The sequence below is a fragment of the Nomascus leucogenys genome, chromosome 1a (assembly GCF_006542625.1).
Source record: "Nomascus leucogenys isolate Asia chromosome 1a, Asia_NLE_v1, whole genome shotgun sequence".
NCBI classification, from domain to species: Eukaryota; Metazoa; Chordata; class Mammalia; order Primates; family Hylobatidae; genus Nomascus; species Nomascus leucogenys.
The window spans coordinates 81,660,654-81,677,489 of NC_044381.1; the positions used below are offsets into that span (position 1 = coordinate 81,660,654).

The 16,836-nt window shown below is 53.1% G+C and overlaps 1 protein-coding gene across 4 annotated transcripts in view; it reads left to right on the top strand.

Annotated features, from left to right (window-relative positions):
- The window catches only part of PLEKHG3 (pleckstrin homology and RhoGEF domain containing G3), a 45,507-nt gene that overhangs the window by 16,113 nt on the left and 12,558 nt on the right, over positions 1-16,836 (top strand). For all 4 annotated transcript variants that reach the window (XM_030812179.1, XM_030812200.1, XM_030812171.1 and 1 more), the window contains exons 2-12: positions 9,822-10,211; positions 11,243-11,340; positions 12,482-12,551; positions 12,881-12,927; positions 13,038-13,188; positions 13,277-13,408; positions 13,600-13,782; positions 13,953-14,045; positions 14,334-14,420; positions 14,666-14,699; positions 15,042-15,140. In XM_030812179.1, coding sequence (XP_030668039.1) covers positions 9,861-10,211; positions 11,243-11,340; positions 12,482-12,551; positions 12,881-12,927; positions 13,038-13,188; positions 13,277-13,408; positions 13,600-13,782; positions 13,953-14,045; positions 14,334-14,420; positions 14,666-14,699; positions 15,042-15,140 — 1,345 coding nt within the window. In that variant the 5' untranslated portion in view covers positions 9,822-9,860. The remainder of the gene's footprint in view (positions 1-9,821; positions 10,212-11,242; positions 11,341-12,481; positions 12,552-12,880; positions 12,928-13,037; positions 13,189-13,276; positions 13,409-13,599; positions 13,783-13,952; positions 14,046-14,333; positions 14,421-14,665; positions 14,700-15,041; positions 15,141-16,836) is intronic.

Below are 16,836 nucleotides of genomic sequence, written 5' to 3' on the forward strand. Positions count from 1 at the left end.
CTTCCTGGCCTTCTGCATTCTTCTTGAACACTCCTTGGCTCTAGGGACACCTGCAGCCACAGCCCATATCATGGTTTGGACCTTTTTAGGGCACATTCTGACACCTCATCTCACGGAGCCCCATTTCCACATGTCTTGGTAGTTGTTCTTCCAGACCTGGCTTGGATCTGTCCTTTCCCACAAAGCCACGTGGATTCCTTCCATCTGTCCTTGGCCTGCCTTGCAGCCTGGCCTCTTGTTGCCAGATGCCCGGGGCGTGGGGGTGGTCTGGGTCCTCTCAGGACTCAGCTGCTCTCTTGGCAGCAAATACACTCAGATCTCTTCACCTGGCAAAAGCTTACTCATCATTTATGACTCAGCTAAGATGTCACCTCCTCCTAGAAAGCTTCCTGGTCCCCCAGGTAGCACTAGCTACTCCTTCTTCTGTTAGCACAGTTTATTTATTCATGTTTTTATACTAGGACTCAAGGCATTGTTTTGTGAATACTCTGTTTATGTGGCCATTTTTCCTTCTGAAGTTCAAGTTCTTCAAAGACAGGGACAATGTCTTTTTCATGTCATATCCCCAGGGCCTGGCATTCATGTTGAATGAATTCCCAAACTGGAGGCAGTCTTGAACTCCCATACTGCTCATGCCTGGATTCTCTCCCTCCTTTTCTTACAGATGCCTTGTCTTGTTTTGCCTTATAGCATATAAGCTCTGAAGAGTGGAGTCTGTGTGTGACTTGTCCTAACTGCAGGGCTGCCATGATGTCTTTGTGCACAGTAGGTGCTTGGTAAACAGCTTAGGTTGGAAGATTACTAGGGTGATCTTCAAATCAGCGAGAGATTGAGGCACAAAGAGCCCACCGACTTGCTCCTGATCATGCAGTGGCTAGGCAGAGCTAGGGTAGTTTGGAGGAGTGCTGGCTGTAGTCCCTGGGCTCTTTCATACACATTCTTCTGCTTTTCCTTTTTTTGATATTCCTTGTGACTTAGGAATGGGTCCACACTAGAGCCTTTCCCAGTACCTTGCTGTTTTGTCTTATGCCCTGGCCCTCCCAGGTGTCTACCCTGCAGATGGGTTTAAAACCCAAGGACCAGTGTCAAGGATGGTTTTTGTTAATCACTTATTTGTGCTTTTGCTCTCTCAAGTTGCCTTAACTTCTGCTCTTGCTCAGTCCTGCGGTGTCCCCTGGCCCTGTTCCTCTCCAGCTCCTGGTAGTATATGCCGTCTCTCCGTGTGGATCCCAGAGGAATGCGCCCTTTCTGCTATAGCTGCGGGATTCAGACTCACTTAATACTTCATTTCTTGGCTTGACCTCCTGTTGGGTATGGGTGTCAGACTACTTTTCCTTTCCAGCTGAACTGCTGTGTGTCTGCCCTTAGAAGATCATGGTCTATATTGATGTTGAGATCATAGAAGATGGATAAACACATGGGTGGTGGGGGAAGGTTAGGTCATGCTGGTTCACCAAGTGTAACTTGTATCATTATTATTAATTTGAGATGTGGATCAAACATGATAGGTACAAGGCAGAAAAATCTCATTGTCTTGATGCTTGCAGAACAAATAAGTGATTATCCGTTATCATCATCATCACCACCACCACCGTTCTCTGTGGGCTTACTGTATGTCAGATGTACGGGTTACTTACTTGTATCATCTCAACCCTGGAGACAACCCAGTCAGGTTGGCACTCTTACTGTGCCTATTTTCCTCACGAGGAACTTGAAGCTTGGTGAGGTGAAGTGACTTCCCAAGGCCACATACAGCCAGGAAAAGTGGAGGGCCTGGAAGTCAAATGGGGTCTGCCTGACTCCACAGCCTGTGGATGAGTTTACTGCATTTGACCTCTGTGGGCTCCACTGCATCTGTGCATATTCTCTTTTCTGCCAAGGAAGCAGAGGGACCCAATGGGGCCCCCCCACACCCACTTGGTTCCCACTGAGATTCTCCAGTGCTTTTGAACCTGAGGCAGTAGTAAAATGCAGCTTCCTCCTACCCGCCCACCCTCCTCCAGCCTAGAGGCCTCAAAACAAGTAGCCGCTGAAATGGGGATGAGGCTGGAAAGACGGCAAATTTGCAGGGCTGGGTTCTTGAACTTTGCTGGTAAGTAGCAGCGGTCCTGTGAACCTTTTTGACCTCAAGATGAGAGAGGTGGGGCCTCTGGGAACTTTGGATCTGTCTGATTTCCAGGGGGTAATTTCTAGTAACACCCTTTAGGGCTTTCTTTGGCTGTTCCATTTTTGGGGCACATTGCATAGTGACAAGTTGTGCTGGCAGCCAAGTGACCTCTACACTGGCTGTGAACCAGAGCAATTTATAATCAACAACACTTGCCCCCATTTGGCTTTAGCATATGTTTACATGAAACTTCCTGGCAAACTGCTTTTCCTAGGACTTTTGCAGGGAGACCAGATCATCACAGCCTCTTTTCTGAACTTGGCCACTTTCCCCCTCCTCCCAGTCTCTTGTGGCTGGTCACCTAGTATGTAGCCCAGCGGGGCAGCTATGCCATGCTCTAGCTCCCTGTCTGGGGCCAAGTGGGATGGGACTACTGGGGTGAATGAGCAGTCACCAATCCTGGCGCTTCTTGGTTGATGGGAAACTTGCTGGCAGTGACTAATGTGGAGACTCATTAGGCTAGGAGGAACTGGCTTTGGTCTTGACCTCACCCACTGTTTACCTTTCTCTTGACTGTGTGAGTGGTGAGCTTATCCAGGCACCATCTCAGAGTCCTTCCAGCAGGCATTTATTGAACACCTAATGTGCCTTGCTCTCTGGGGCTGAAGGGAAGGTATGGGAAAGAAGGCCCAGCCCACTGGGTTTTACTGTATTGTCCAGAAGAGATGCATGTACATATCAAGCCCCAAGACCAGTGCTGTAAGTGATAGGGTGTTTTGAGTTCAGAGGAGTATATTACTTACCTATTGCCACTGTAACAAATTCTGCAATCTTAGTGGCTTAAATCAACACACATTTGTTGTCTTAAAGTTCTGGAGATGAGAAGTCAGACTGGGTTTGCATGGCTGGGTTCCTTCTGCAGGATCCAGGGCAGAATTTGTTTCCTTGCCCTTCCTAGCTTCCCAGGCTGCCTGTATCCTTGGCTTGTGGCCCCTTCCTCTGTCTTCAAAGCCAGCAGTGTAGCATCTTCCAGTTCCCTTCTCTCTGTCCCTCTGCTTTTATTGTCCCCTTTTCCCAGCTTCTTGTCTGCTTCTGTCTGACCCTGACTCCTGCCGGATTCCTCTTATGAGGACCCTTATGATCACATCAGGTCCACCTGGCTAATCCAGGTTAATCTCCCATCTTAAGATCCTTGATTTGATCACATATGCCTTCTATGTCCCTTTTGCTATATAAGGTGACATTCATAGGTTGAGGGTCAGGCTGTAGATATCCTTGGGCAGGGGCGTTATTCAGCTTACACTAGTGTGTATGTTAGGAAATGGTTGAGGAGGCCTTTCTGAAGGAGGTGATTGCTAAATGTGTATAGGCAGAGGGTCTGGGGACACATTCCAGGTTTGAGAGACAACATGGGCACATGTTGGGGAGGTGGGGACAGGGGGGTGTGGATGAACAGCCCTCCCTCTGAGCTAGGTGCCTGGCTTTCCTTTCCTTCCAAGGCCAGGCCGAGGGAACTTTCTGGACTTCAGTTGCAGGCCCAGACTTTCTCCTGGAGTCCATGTGGGAGGGCTCCCCTGGCAACACACAATCCTTTTCCTTCCTGGCAGCTGTGGTCCTGCTGCAGGGACCCAGCCAGACTGCATGGGCCCTGCTGCTCTTAGGTGGTGGGAAAATTCATGCCCGAGGGAAAATGAATTTGAGCCAGCTGGGCTGGGTTTGGGTGGCCCAGAAACCTTGGTCACACTGTTGGCACAGCCTCTGCAGGCAGTCACGTTGCTCACATGCACACAAAGTCACTCCCCGGGGAGCCTTCTCTCGCGCTTTATTACGGTGCTCAGGGCTGCTGAATCTCCAGGAGGGATGGGAGGGGTCAGAGTGAGGAAACTGCTGGGAAAGGGCGCAAGGGTCCCCTAGGAGGGGGTCCTCCCCTCCCCCAGGAGAGCCCCTAGAGTGCGGGGAGCAGTGGGAACACACAGGCAAGAGCTGGGCCTCTGGGGACAGTTTGGGAGCCAGGTGGCCCAGAGTGGTGCCGAGCTGCGGGTAAGAGCACAGCCGAGGGATTTCACCATCTTTAGTTGAGATCTTAGTTGAGAGAGATCTCTCTCTGGAAGTTCACATTGCTCCCACACGGTTTTTTCTGGAAAAGTTATAGCTTTTCTCTATTGCTTCCTTCTGGCACCCTTTTTGAAGAGATTCTGAAAGTGCTGTCATGGGGATTGTTTGGGGGAAGGACAAAAGCCGCTGGGCCACCCTGGCTTTGAGAGCCCTTGGAATATTTAGCAGATGATGTAGTTGAGGGATGAAGGCCACACAGGAGAGCTGCGCCATCGCCGAGCGAGGGCTTACTTTCTTCCTTTCTTTTTTTGTTATTGAGATGGAGTTTCGCTCTCGTTGCCTAGGCTGGAGTGCAGTGGTGCGATCTCGGCTCACTGCAACCTCCTGGGTTCGAGCAATTCTCTTGCCTCAGTCTCCCGAGTAGCTGGGATTACAGGTGTATGCCACCACACCCGGCTAATTTTTGTATTTTTAGTAGAAATGGGGTTTCCTCATATTGGTCAGGCTGGTCTCGAACTCCTGACCAAAGGTGATCTGCCCACCTTGGCCTTCCAAAGTGCTGGGATTACAGGCATGAGCCATTGCGCCTAGCCACGAGGACTTTCCCTGTGTGCAGGTGCTGTGTGGATTCCTCCCCGACTGGGGCCTTTGGAGCAGCTGCCCCTGGGGACCCTCCTTGCTCATTTTCTGCCTGGCTCCAAAGCAGCTGTGGTGTGGTGTGGCTTCTGATTCTTGAGTGTGGGTTGAAGGGCAGTGGATGAAATGATGACATCAGCCTCTGAACCAGAATGTTTTCTGGGGAGTCTCTGGTGTGCCCACCAGAGGGTTCATCCCCAAGTGTCCTCTTCCCCTCTACTACCTTGTCCTCAGCTCACTGGCCTGGGAGGGGGAGCCAGTGGGAGTGGGCTGACTCCTGGGCATTCCCCAGGACCAGAGACACAGAGTTCCAGAAGGCTCCCCGTAACCCTGTGGGATGGGGGAGGAGCAGGGTCCCATTGCCTCAGTGACAGGAGACCTGAGGACAGAACACAGAGGCTGTTGTGGGTTATAAGGGTGTCCCTTTTTTCTTTCCTGTTGGGTCAGAATGGGGCATGGTGCTGAGGTGTAGTGGGGAGGGCACGGACGTGGCCCCAGTCTGCTGTGCTGGGAATCCGGGGACCTGCTGCAGCCTGCCTGCCTCTGCACCTGCAATATTCAGGGAAGCTCCTCCAGAGGACAGGTGTGGGTGGAGGAAGGGTGTGGTTTAGGCTTAAATTTAAAGAAAAAAAAAAGAAACTTCCCTCTCTCCCGCTCTTCTGCCCCTGGATCCTTAAAAGTGTATGTCTGAGCTGCTTCTTAGGCCCATCAAAAAGAAAGCTTGGCTGGGTATGGTGGCTCACACCTGTTAATCCCAGCACTTTAGGAGACTGAGGCAGGAGGATCGTTTGAGGTCGAGGCTGCAATGAGCTGTGATTGCACCACTGCACTCCAGCCTGGGTGACAGAGGGAGACAGGGTCTCAAAAAAAGAAAAGTCTTTGGGGACCTGATCAAAGAAGGTTTCACAAGTATAGGACTTGAGAAAGAGAGTTTTCTTTTTTCTTTTCTTTTTTTTTTGAGATGGAGTCTCGTGCTCTCACCCAGGCTGGAGTAGAGTGGCGTGATCTCAGCTCACTGAAACATCTGCCTCCCGGGTTCAAGCGATTCTTCTGCCTCAGCCCCCCTAGTAGCTGGGATTACAGGCACCTGCCACTATGCCCGGCTAATTTTTGTATTTTTAGTAGAGACGGGGTTTCACCATGCTGGCCTGGTCAGTCTCGAACTCCTGACCTCAAGTGATCTGCCCGCCTCTGCCTCCCACAGTGCTGGGATTACAGGCGTGAGCCATCATGCCTGGCCGAGAAAGCGAGTTTTCTAGAAGACTGATTCACTGATTGATGACTGACTGGATTGATTCATGTTGCCAGATGGAAGAGGTCATGGCTGGGGCATACTTAGGAGAACTGGAGACCCGTATCTGGTAGGATGGGGTAGGCTTGGGTACCTGGTTTGAGGGTTTGGTTGCTGCCTGCCTCATCACCTCCTTCTCTGGCCTCCTACTTCCCTAGCAGACATGGTCTTCCAGGATGTGTTTGAAGACCTGAGTTCTCATCCTGGCTTGGGGGAATCTTATGGTATGGAGTGGTGCTCTTCAGGTAGGAAGGAAAGGCTGGCCTCGCCCAGGGAGCACGAGGGGAGGCACTTTAACTGTCTCTGTGGGAGTCTGAGCTACACACACATAATGGTTCCAATCCGGTGTCTTAGGGCCAGAATGCACTCCAGCTGAGTGCGATGCACTCAGAATGCACTCCGATTGAGAGCGATGCCTCTTATCCGTCACCATCAAACAGTGCCTCCTGACAGTCTGCACTAGTGTCCTGCTTTGTACTCAGTGCCTCATTTGTCCTTCATCCCTCCCTGTCTTGGGCTCTTGGTTCTTTTCCAGCAAGTCCTCCTGCCCAGGAGAGAGAGAGTCTTGTGATCTTGGGTCTCCTGGTCACTACAGGGCTTCTCTCGTCATCCAAAAAGTTTATAGTCCAATTCTGGTGACCTCACGCTTTCTCCCTTTTCCTTTCTGCTTACCCATGACCTGTGATCCTTTGACCGGGGATCTGTATTTTACCATATTGTTCCAGCCGGAAAGTGAATGGCCAAAGGTCACATAGTAGCAGGTCCAAAAACTGCCTTAAGGAATCTTGACTCAGTCCTTCCGAGTGTCATGTCATTAAGCCCCAATCCTTCAGGTCTTCATATGTCCCCTGCAGCTTATGCTGAAGCAAAGCCATGGCAGCCAGGTCTGTGACCAGTCCTTTGCTTGTGGCCCTGGCTGGTGTATAGTCCGTTAGGGAGGCAGTGGGCAGGAGAGCATGAACTCTAGAGCCTCAGTGCCTGAGTTCAAGTCCAGGCTCTACCACTTGCTACTTCTGTGGCCTCCAGTGCCTGCATGTATAAAATGAGGGTAGTAATAGAACCCACCTTCTGGAGTTGTTGCAAGGGGTTAGGCACTTTACTATGTACATAGCGCTTAGAGTATTTTAGCGGTTGGCTGTTATGCTTTGTTTTAGCCTTAGGAGATATGAGCTTAGTTTGCAGACAGGTAGCCTATGATCAATCAGAGAGAAAACTTCTCCAAGTAGAAAAGACATATTAGTTTCTGGGTTTGAAGTGTGCTTATGTTGCTATCCTCTTGCAGTGGGATCCCCAAAGAGGGACCCTCAAAAGGTCCCTTTTAGAGACAAATCTCCCTAATTGTGTGTGGGTTGGGGTAGGGGTGGGGCTGTGAGTAATCTTTTGCTTTAAGGCTGTGAACTGGCTGGCTGTGAAATCCATTTGGGAGTGGGGCCGTTTCCATTTAACTTCCCCAGAGAAGCCGACTGACCCCAGATGTGATCTGGGAAAGGTCTTAGGCTGTAAATCCCTGCCCCTTTGTTCCCTGCTGGGATGGTGGTGGTGGGTGGGTGGGGTGCCTGACTGCAGTGCGCTTTGAAGGACATCAGAGTGCCACAGGGCTGGGGGTTAAGGGCTGGGGCGGAGCTTGGGTTTTTGTCTGTCGGTGCTGGAATGACATGGTGTTGCCCTGCCTGCTGGTTCTGTAAAAGGCATAGCTGATTAATTGTAAAGGCCCTTTTGAGGAGGGAGGAAAAAGCAGCAGCCCTGCAATTCCCGGGGGGCTCTCCTCTGAGCAGCTCAAAGAGCTTTACCAAAATGATCCTGCTAATTAGCCCTCCTGGCATTGCATTGCACTGCGGAGGGGAGCACTGGGCTGTCACTGAGTCCCCATCTGCAAGTCGAGAGCCCTTTGGAGGTGACCCCCTCCAGTGAGACACAGTGACAAAGTGCTGTGCTCCAGAGCATCCTGGCCAGTTTAGTAGGCAGGTGGTAAGTAGGTCTTGAGGCGCTTGATCTGTACCTCAGTAAAAGCATCAATTTGTTCACCATTGTTGTTCGTTTGTTAAATTGGCCCTTAAGACCCCTGCTTTTTAGTAACTAATGGTGTAGGGCAGAGGGTCTCAAACTAGTCACACTGTCTCAGGCGAGTGCTACAGTAGGAGAAACCTGGGAGGTAGTAAGAGAACACAGAAAGAGTTCCCCAGGTTTGGGGGATGTTGGAAGGTTCCTGGAGGGGGTGGCGTCTAATCGGAGACCTAAAGATTGGATGTAAATTACATAGGTTGGGGGATGGTACCATATGGGGTGGATGGGGACAAGATAACGCCGAGGCAGAGAGAACATTTGCAAAAGCCGGAGACCCAGGGGTGTTGCTTTCCAGGTTCAGGCAGAGGCACAGAAAACCAGGGGCCAGTGCCAAGGTTTCCCAGAGTAATGGCAGCTTCTAGATTCTTCTCCTTGTAGCTCAAGCCTCTGCCCTTTGGTCATGTCTGGGGTCTAGTCACTTCTGAGCGCTAGAGCTAGGGGTAGAAGACTCGGGTCAGTAGGGGTGACAGGGATGCCCAGGAACTTACTGTTTTCCTGTGAAATAGCAATGAAATGTGTACTCTGGAAAGTGGCATTGGTGAGCTCTTTGGGTTGGGCATGGGTTTTGCATGGGTGTCCCTGTCCTTCCCGAAGGCTACAGCCTGAAGTAGTCTGGCCACTCCACCCTTCCGTCCCCTGGCTGCTCCAGGTGGGCCTGCCTGTGAGCCACACCATCTGCTTAGGGAATAAAGTCCACCTGAGGCTCTGTTTGCCTCACCTGAGTGCAGTTTACTGCTTTCTCTGCTGCCCCCACCCAGCTGTGCCAACGGGAGCTTACAGAGACTCACTGATGGCTCAGCCCTGGGGAATTTCCTGGGGCCTGGGATGAGTCAGAGGCAGCCTGTACCAGGTGCTGGGGTGGGGCTCTGGAGCCGGGGGATAATGCTGGCTCAGCCAGTCAGTATCCAGAAAGTTTGAGGTTCGTGGTGAAGCCGCTGGTGCCCCTGAGGTTTTGCAATCTTAGGGAGAATATTACCCCTGGTATGTGTCTTGTCTTAACATTGTAAGAACCAGATCTTTGCCCATCCCTGTACAGTGACCCCAGCACAGGCCACAGACAGGTGGGCACTTGAGAAGTTCTTCTTGACAACTGCCATTATTATCACCATATTGATGGTGTATGGAGCACGTACCCTGTGCCAGGCATCATGCTCAGAGCTTTACAAACAGCAGGTGGCTTCATCTGGGAGGACACAGCCATGGGGTAGGCTGTATCCATCCTCATTTTACAGGTGAGGAGCTGAGGCTCTGAGGGACTAAGTACTGTGCCCCAGCAGTGGGGCTGGCCTGTGAATTCCTTAGAGGGTACCTGGACCACTGTGCTGGCAGGTGGACTTGGGCACCCTCATCAGTGCTCCTAGAGTCTGAGAGCAGGGCTCTTCTTGGGATTCAGTTTTGTTTTGTTAATTGTGTTAAATGTAAATACACATAACAAAATTTACCATCTTCACCATTTTAAGTGCACAGTTCAGTGACAGTAGGCACATTCATATCGTGCAACTGTCATCACTGTCTATCCATAGAACCTTTTCATCTTCTAAAACTGAACGCTGAACCCACTAAACAATACCTTCCCACCCCACCTGCCCCCACCGCTGGCAACCGTCCCTCTGTTCTGTTTCTGTGGGCATTCAGAGGTTGACCCTTCATCTGTCTGTCTTGTTGCAGAATCTCCCTGGGGTGCCCTCCCCAGGCAGCAATGCCAGGATGCCTGTGTCCACCTCCCTCCACCAGGATGGCAGCCAGGAGCGGCCGGTGAGCCTGACCTCTACCACCTCCTCGTCGGGCTCCTCCCGTGACAGTCGCAGTGCCATGGAGGAACCCAGCGGCTCTGAGCCTCCCGCCGAGAATGGGGCAGGCTCCCCGAGAGGCCGGCATCTCCCCAGCAGCAACAACAACTCCAGCAGCTGGTTGAACGTGAAGGGGCCCCTCTCCCCGTTCAACAGCCGGGCAGTGGCAGGGCCTGCGCACCACAAGCTCAGCTACCTGGGCCGAGTGGTGCGGGAGATCGTGGAGACAGAGCGCTTGTATGTGCAGGACCTGCGCAGCATCGTGGAGGTGCGTGTCGGGGGCCCTGTGGCACAGCGTTCTAGCAGAAGCCTGTTTCACCCTGGGAGGGAAGCTCTCAAAAGACCCGCTTCCCATAAAGTAGTTGGAGGACTGGGGTCTCCCACCCTCACTGACTGCACCGTGAAAGCTGTTGACCCCTCAGGCTTCCCTAGGACCTTGGGCCAGATCAGTAGCTTGGGCCGGCAGGAGTGAGCATCGTTGATAGGGAGGGTGGATCCCCAGCCTGCCTGGGAAGATGGCTCTAGAGAGCCTGTGCCACAGAGACCGAATGGAGTGAAGACATGGGCTCTGGGCCTGGCCCCGTGCATCCCCTGCCCTGTTGTTTCCTGGCCGTGCGGAGCCTCAGGTTCCTTCTCTGTAAGACGAAGCAACACCTACCTTGCAGGGCCACTGTAGGTGAAGGGCACGGAAGGGCACGGAAGGGCAGCTGTGTAGCTTCCACTGAGGAAGCCCTCTGCCTCACTGGCTCGGGGCGTGGATTAGTTTCCTAGGGCTGCCGTAACAAATGACCACACACTGAGTGGCTTAAAACAGCAAATGTATTCTCACTCAGCTCAGGAGGCCAGAAGTCCAAAAATCAAGGTGTTGGCTGGGTTGGCTCCCTCCAAAGCCTCTGAGGGAGTAGGTGTTCTATGCCTGTCATCTAGCTTCCAGGCAGTCTTTGACATCGTTGGCCTGGAGATGCGGCCCAGCACCTTCCCGTCACCTTTTTCTTTGTGTCCCTCTTTGTCCTCCCTCTCCTCTTATAAGGATAGCAGCCACTGGATTTGGGGCCCATCCTAAATCCTATCTGAAGTCATCTTGAGATCCTTACCTAATGGCATCCACAAAGACCTTATTTCCAAATAAAGTCACATTCTGGGGTTCTAAGTGGACATGAATTTTGGGGTGGAAGCTGTCTCACAGTAGGCAATGTCTGTGAAGTGGTGTCACAGCAGGGCCGAAATGAGGTGTGGCTAGGGAAGGTAGTGGGCAGGGTTGTGCTGGGGGCCAGGTTCTGACCACCTCCCTCCACGCAGGACTACCTCTTGAAGATCATTGACACACCTGGGCTGCTGAAGCCAGAACAGGTCAGCGCCCTCTTTGGGAACATAGAAAACATCTACGCACTGAACAGGTGTGTGAATGGGCCTGACACTCACCATGTTCTGCCTGCGAGGCCCACCTGAGGGCCTAGGGAGGAACCCTGGATGTCCTTGGTCTCATGGGCCTGTGACATGTGGGCCTGGGGCCTGATCTCTGAGGACAGGGAAGGGTGGTCCATCTCTGTGCCCTGGGCTGATGTGCTTTCTCTCAAGGGCAGACGGGGAGATAATTTGAGGGTGTGTGCATATATTGGGTCCAGCCTGAGCCGGTGCCCCCTCAGGGGGCTGCTGGGCCCTTCCTTGCACACTGATTCTCTTCCCTGTGGGTGGCTTCTCCATCCTTCTCATCTTCATTTTCCATTTGCACATCTCTTAATTTCTTATCCTCCTTTCCACTGACCCCAAGGGCTCCCTGGAGATGATCTGACCTATTAGTGGATTGCACAACCGAGGCAAGACACATGTGGGAAGCCAAACAAGGCCTGGCCAGGGGCTGTGTCAGGGCAGAGGGCATGGGTCTGCTGCCTGGGGCCACAGACTCCCCAGGGAAAGTGCACTGCTCTGGAGGGGCAGGGCTTGAGGGAACAGCGGTGCTAGGACAGCAAGAATCGTTTCCCAGGCCCCTTAAGATGGGCAGAGGGAGCTCTGGCTGTGTAAGCTGGAGAAGTCTGGGAGGGCAGGGTGCAGGGAGGACTTAGGCCAATGGTGAGGGGTTGGGAAAAGAGGAGGAGCATAGAGGGAGGAGGCAGGCAGCAGTGTTTCTAGGGGTGCCAGGACTCACCTGTCTCTCCCCATGTCCCACATCTTGGGTGCCCTGGCTCCTTTGCTAGTCCTCATTCTCTCTCTTTCACCCTTTAATCCTCTGCTTTTGTGTGTTTGACTCCTTCTGCCTGCAGAGGAGCTGTGTTCTCCCGAGGTGGGTATGGGGGTCCCCCCTTCCTCTCCCGCTTGCTGAGCCTGTAGGTCTCCCTGACTTCCTGCTTTGTGGCTGCTTTGTGCTGGATACTTTCTGTGGTTGCTGCCTGGGGCAGGACTCCCTCTGAGGCTAGAAGCCCCAGTTCTTTAGTAAAGCAATAGGGCTGGCTGTCAGTCAGGGTTCGGGAGGTTGGGGAGGGGGCAGTGAGGGGCATTGTCCTCTGCAGAGGGTACAGTGGCTGCTCTTCCCTCACCCAGCCAGCTCCTCAGAGACCTGGACAGCTGCAATAGTGACCCCGTGGCTGTGGCCAGCTGCTTTGTGGAAAGGGTAAGAAGGGCTGGGCCCTTGCCTCTGTCCTACCTTGCTGAGAGCTCAGAGAGACAAGAACTGCCAGCATAAGAGGACATCTGAGTCCTGGGGATCCCTTTCCAGGGAAAGTGCTGGGTGCTCTGTCTTGAATGAGAAAGGTGTTCTGAGGGGAGCCAGGGCTGTTGGGTGGATGGGGTGTCCTTGACGAATAGGTATAAAGATGGCTCTGTAGGCATTTGGGAACAGAGGACAGAGGATGCTCTGGGGGCCAGGGGCCTATCTGGTACCACCATCTTTACAGTCAAATGAGAATCTCCCTGAAATCACTATTTTTGATCTCTTCTTAGAGCCAAGAGTTTGATATCTACACCCAGTATTGCAACAATTACCCCAAGTGAGTAATTGGGGTGAGAGGGAAGGCAGAGCCATCTGGTGAGTCCGGAGCCCCCCACTTCCTCATCCAGGCCTTCCCCAGGTGGTGACTGGCCCTTCTCCCACTCCCAGCTCTGTGGCCGCCCTGACGGAATGCATGCGGGACAAGCAGCAGGCCAAATTCTTTCGGGACCGGCAGGAGCTGCTACAGCACTCACTGCCCTTGGGCTCCTACCTGCTGAAGCCAGTCCAGCGCATCCTCAAGTACCACCTGCTGCTCCAGGTAGCCCCTTGGTCCTCCTAAGCACCTGGGGCCTGGGGAGGGCAGGGCCTTTGAGTCAGGGGTACCTAAGCCTCTATCTTCTGTGCAGGAAATTGCCAAGCATTTTGATGAAGAAGAGGATGGCTTTGAGGTGGTGGAGGATGCCATTGACACCATGACCTGTGTGGCCTGGTACATCAATGACATGAAGAGGAGACATGAGCACGCAGTCCGGCTCCAGGTGCTCTGGGGCTGGGAGGCTGGGGGAGGGGCAGGGCTGGGTGGGCCAGGCTTCGGCTGGGAAGAGGGACTGTGGCCACCCTGCTGGGATGAGCTGGGCAGTGGCATTGGGGGAGCCTTTGTGGCAGGGTTTGCAGAGCCTCCTAAGGCCCCAGTGGCCTGACTCTAGGGGTTGGGGCCCCTCTGCTGCAGGAGATTCAGTCACTCCTCATCAACTGGAAGGGGCCCGACCTGACCACCTACGGGGAGCTTGTCCTGGAGGGCACGTTCCGCGTGCATCGCGTGCGCAATGAAAGGACCTTTTTCCTCTTTGACAAAACACTGCTTATCACCAAGAAGCGGGGCGATCACTTTGTCTACAAGGGCAACATCCCGGTAACCAGGCCCTGCCCCATCTCCTCCGCCATCTTCTCTCCTTCCCAAAGGATCTGGGCTCCCCTTCTTGTCTGCTTCTTGGGGCTGCAGCACCACCCTTCTGAGATCACCCTCCCTGCTTCCCCAGGCTGTCAACCTTGTGCTTGACTGTCCTTTCCCTCTGCCCCTAGTGCTCCTCCCTGATGCTGATTGAAAGCACCAGAGACTCCCTGTGCTTCACCGTCACCCACTACAAGCACAGCAAGCAGCAGTACAGCATCCAGGTGAGGGGAAGGTGGGGCTCAGGGGCTAGGGAACAAGATGCCCAGGGGACACGTGCGTGGGACTCCTGGCTCCTCTGCTCACCTAGCTGCCCCAAGCCCCAGTGTCTCCATCTGTAAGGCAGGGATCATTGCAGGTGCCTCTCAGGGTCAAAGTGAGGAGTCAGGTTAACCTCACAGAGGCCCCAGCATGGCCCCACTTTTTCTCCCTGGGTGGAAGCACTGTCCATGCTAGACAGCTTCAGGCCTGTAATGATAACCCCTGGGTCCCTTTCCCTTGGGTCCTCCCAGGCCAAGACAGTGGAGGAGAAACGGAACTGGACTCACCACATCAAGAGGCTCATCCTAGAGAACCACCATGCCACCATTCCCCAGAAGGTGAGTTCCCCTAGCTCCTGACTGGGTGCAGGGAGAATATGCTCCTCTGAGCCAGCTCTGCAAGGTCCACTGGGGGCTCACCTTCTGGATTTGGGCTCCAGTGGACAGTGAGTGTCAGTACAGCAGATGCTCCGGGCCTTGGTGCAGCACTGCAGGGTGTCCTCGTACAGCAACAGTAGGTCCTATGGGCAGGGAAGGCCGGCACATGGTAAGGTAATAACCAGGTGCATTTCCTTCCCCTTCAGGCCAAGGAAGCCATCTTGGAAATGGATTCCTATTGTAAGTGTGCCCTTTTCTGCCTGTTTTGTCCCTAATTGTGCACATTGCTAGGTCAGGCTGCATCCTGGGGAAGCTTTACCTGGTAATTTTATTCTAGGAGCAGGGAGGACGGGGGCCTCCTGTTAAGGGCTGGGGGGTGAACTACATGATTAAGGATGTTCTCCTGCTGAGTGGTGGGACTCTCGGTGCCTGAAGCTCCCAGCTGGAAGATGGAGGGAGCTCTGGAGGCTCCTGGCCCTGGAGCTGGGTGGGTGTAGAGGTCTGGCTGGGTATGGACAGGGTCTAGGGTAGGCCAAGGCCAACTGGGAATCAAAAGCTTGATCGTCTCTCTCCTGGGTGCAGATCCCAATCGATACCGCTACAGCCCAGAGCGGCTGAAGAAGGCCTGGTCCTCCCAGGATGAGGTGTCCTCCCATGTGCGCCAGGGGCGCCGGCAATCTGGTAAGAGAAGGGCTGTGGAGGCAAGAGGCCTCTCCCTCACACCCTTGCCCAGACTGGGGACCGTCTGCGGCAGTGTCCAGGGCTGTGGCACTCACCTCTGCAGAAACCCTGGGAAAGGCTAGAGCGGGGCTGGACACACACCTGGGCTCATCCTCTCTGTGTGCTGGTGCTCCCCACACCAGGTACCCCTGGACCCTCGTTGCCTACCAGGTCTGGAGCCCACCTTTTTCTTACTTTTTTCTTTCTTTCTTTTTTTTTTTTTTTTTTGAGAGATGGACTCTTGCTCTGTCGCCCAGGCTGGAGTGCAGTGGTTCGATCTCGGCTCACTGCAACCTCTGCCTCCTGGGTTCAAGCGATTCTCCTGCCTCAGCTTCCCAAGTAGCTGGGACTACAAGCGTGCACCACCACACCCAGCTAATTTTTGTATTTTTTTTTTTTTTTTTTTTTTTTTTGAGACGGAGTCTTGCTCTGTGCCCCAGGCTGGAGTACAGTGGCGCGATCTCGGCTCACTGCAAGCTCCGCCTCCCGGGTTCATGCCATTCTCCTGCCTCAGCCTCCCGAGTAGCTGGGACTACAGGCGCCCGCCAACACACCCGGCTAATTTTTTTTTGTATTTTTAGTAGAGACGGGTTTTCACTGTGTTAGCCAGGATGGTCTTGATCTCCTGACCTCGTGATCCGCCCGCCTCGGCCTCCCAAAGTGCTGGGATTACAGGCTTGAGCCACCACGCCCGGCCAATTTTTGTATTTTTTAGTAGAGATGGGTTCACTATATGTTGGCCAGGCTAGTTTCAAACTCCTGGCCTCAGGTGATCCGCCCGTCTCGGCCTCCCAAAGTACTGGGATTATAGGTGTGAGCCACTGCACCCGTCCAGCCCACCTTTTTCAAGGCCCTAGGAATACTTGCTTACTTGGGCCTTGGCACCCCTTCTTAGCTCCCTCCCTCCTTTGCCTCTTGGGAATACCAACACCAAGTCATTCAAGAGTGACACTTGGACATCGCGGATGGCCCCAGCCCAGTCCTGGAACAACCGAGCAGAAGCAGGACCTGGGGAAAACGAGTTCAGTGGCACCAAACCCAGACAGGAAATATTTACTTTGGGTCTCAGGAAAAAGTTCCATTTTCCTCTCTTGAGTTTTCTTCCATTCCTGGACTTGCTAGGGTGTGCTCGGATTATTGGAATGAATCGTCTATTTGAAAAGAGAAAACCTTGCTTTTATTCTTAACTCCGTGGTGATGAGTGTGTATGTTTTCTACATTGGTTTTTTCGTTGCTATTTAGTGCGAGGCCCAAGGACAGGTCTGGCTTAAGCCAGGTGTCTGCCAAACATATACCCAAGGTGGGAGTTGGGGTGAGAGTTGTCTTTAAGACCCCGGGAGAGAAGGATTCTAAAGTGACTGAGAGCAGTGTCCTGGCTTGGGTTCACAAGTGTGTTGGGTTTTGATTGGTGATGACCTGTGGGTCCCCTGAATGTGTGTGGATTGACATGTGGGTGTTAGCCTTCTAGAAGGTGAAGCAGTGGCTTATAGAAGGCTTTTGTGGTTTTATGTTGTTGGTATTGCTCTGGGTGGATCTTGAGCCCTAGGCCACCTTGCTATGCTTGCAAAAGTTTTATGGTTTTTATAGTTAAAAGCTCCACATGAGGATGTTGCTTTCTTCTCTCTAGCCCTCTTTCTTTTCTCTTCTCTTTTTTCTT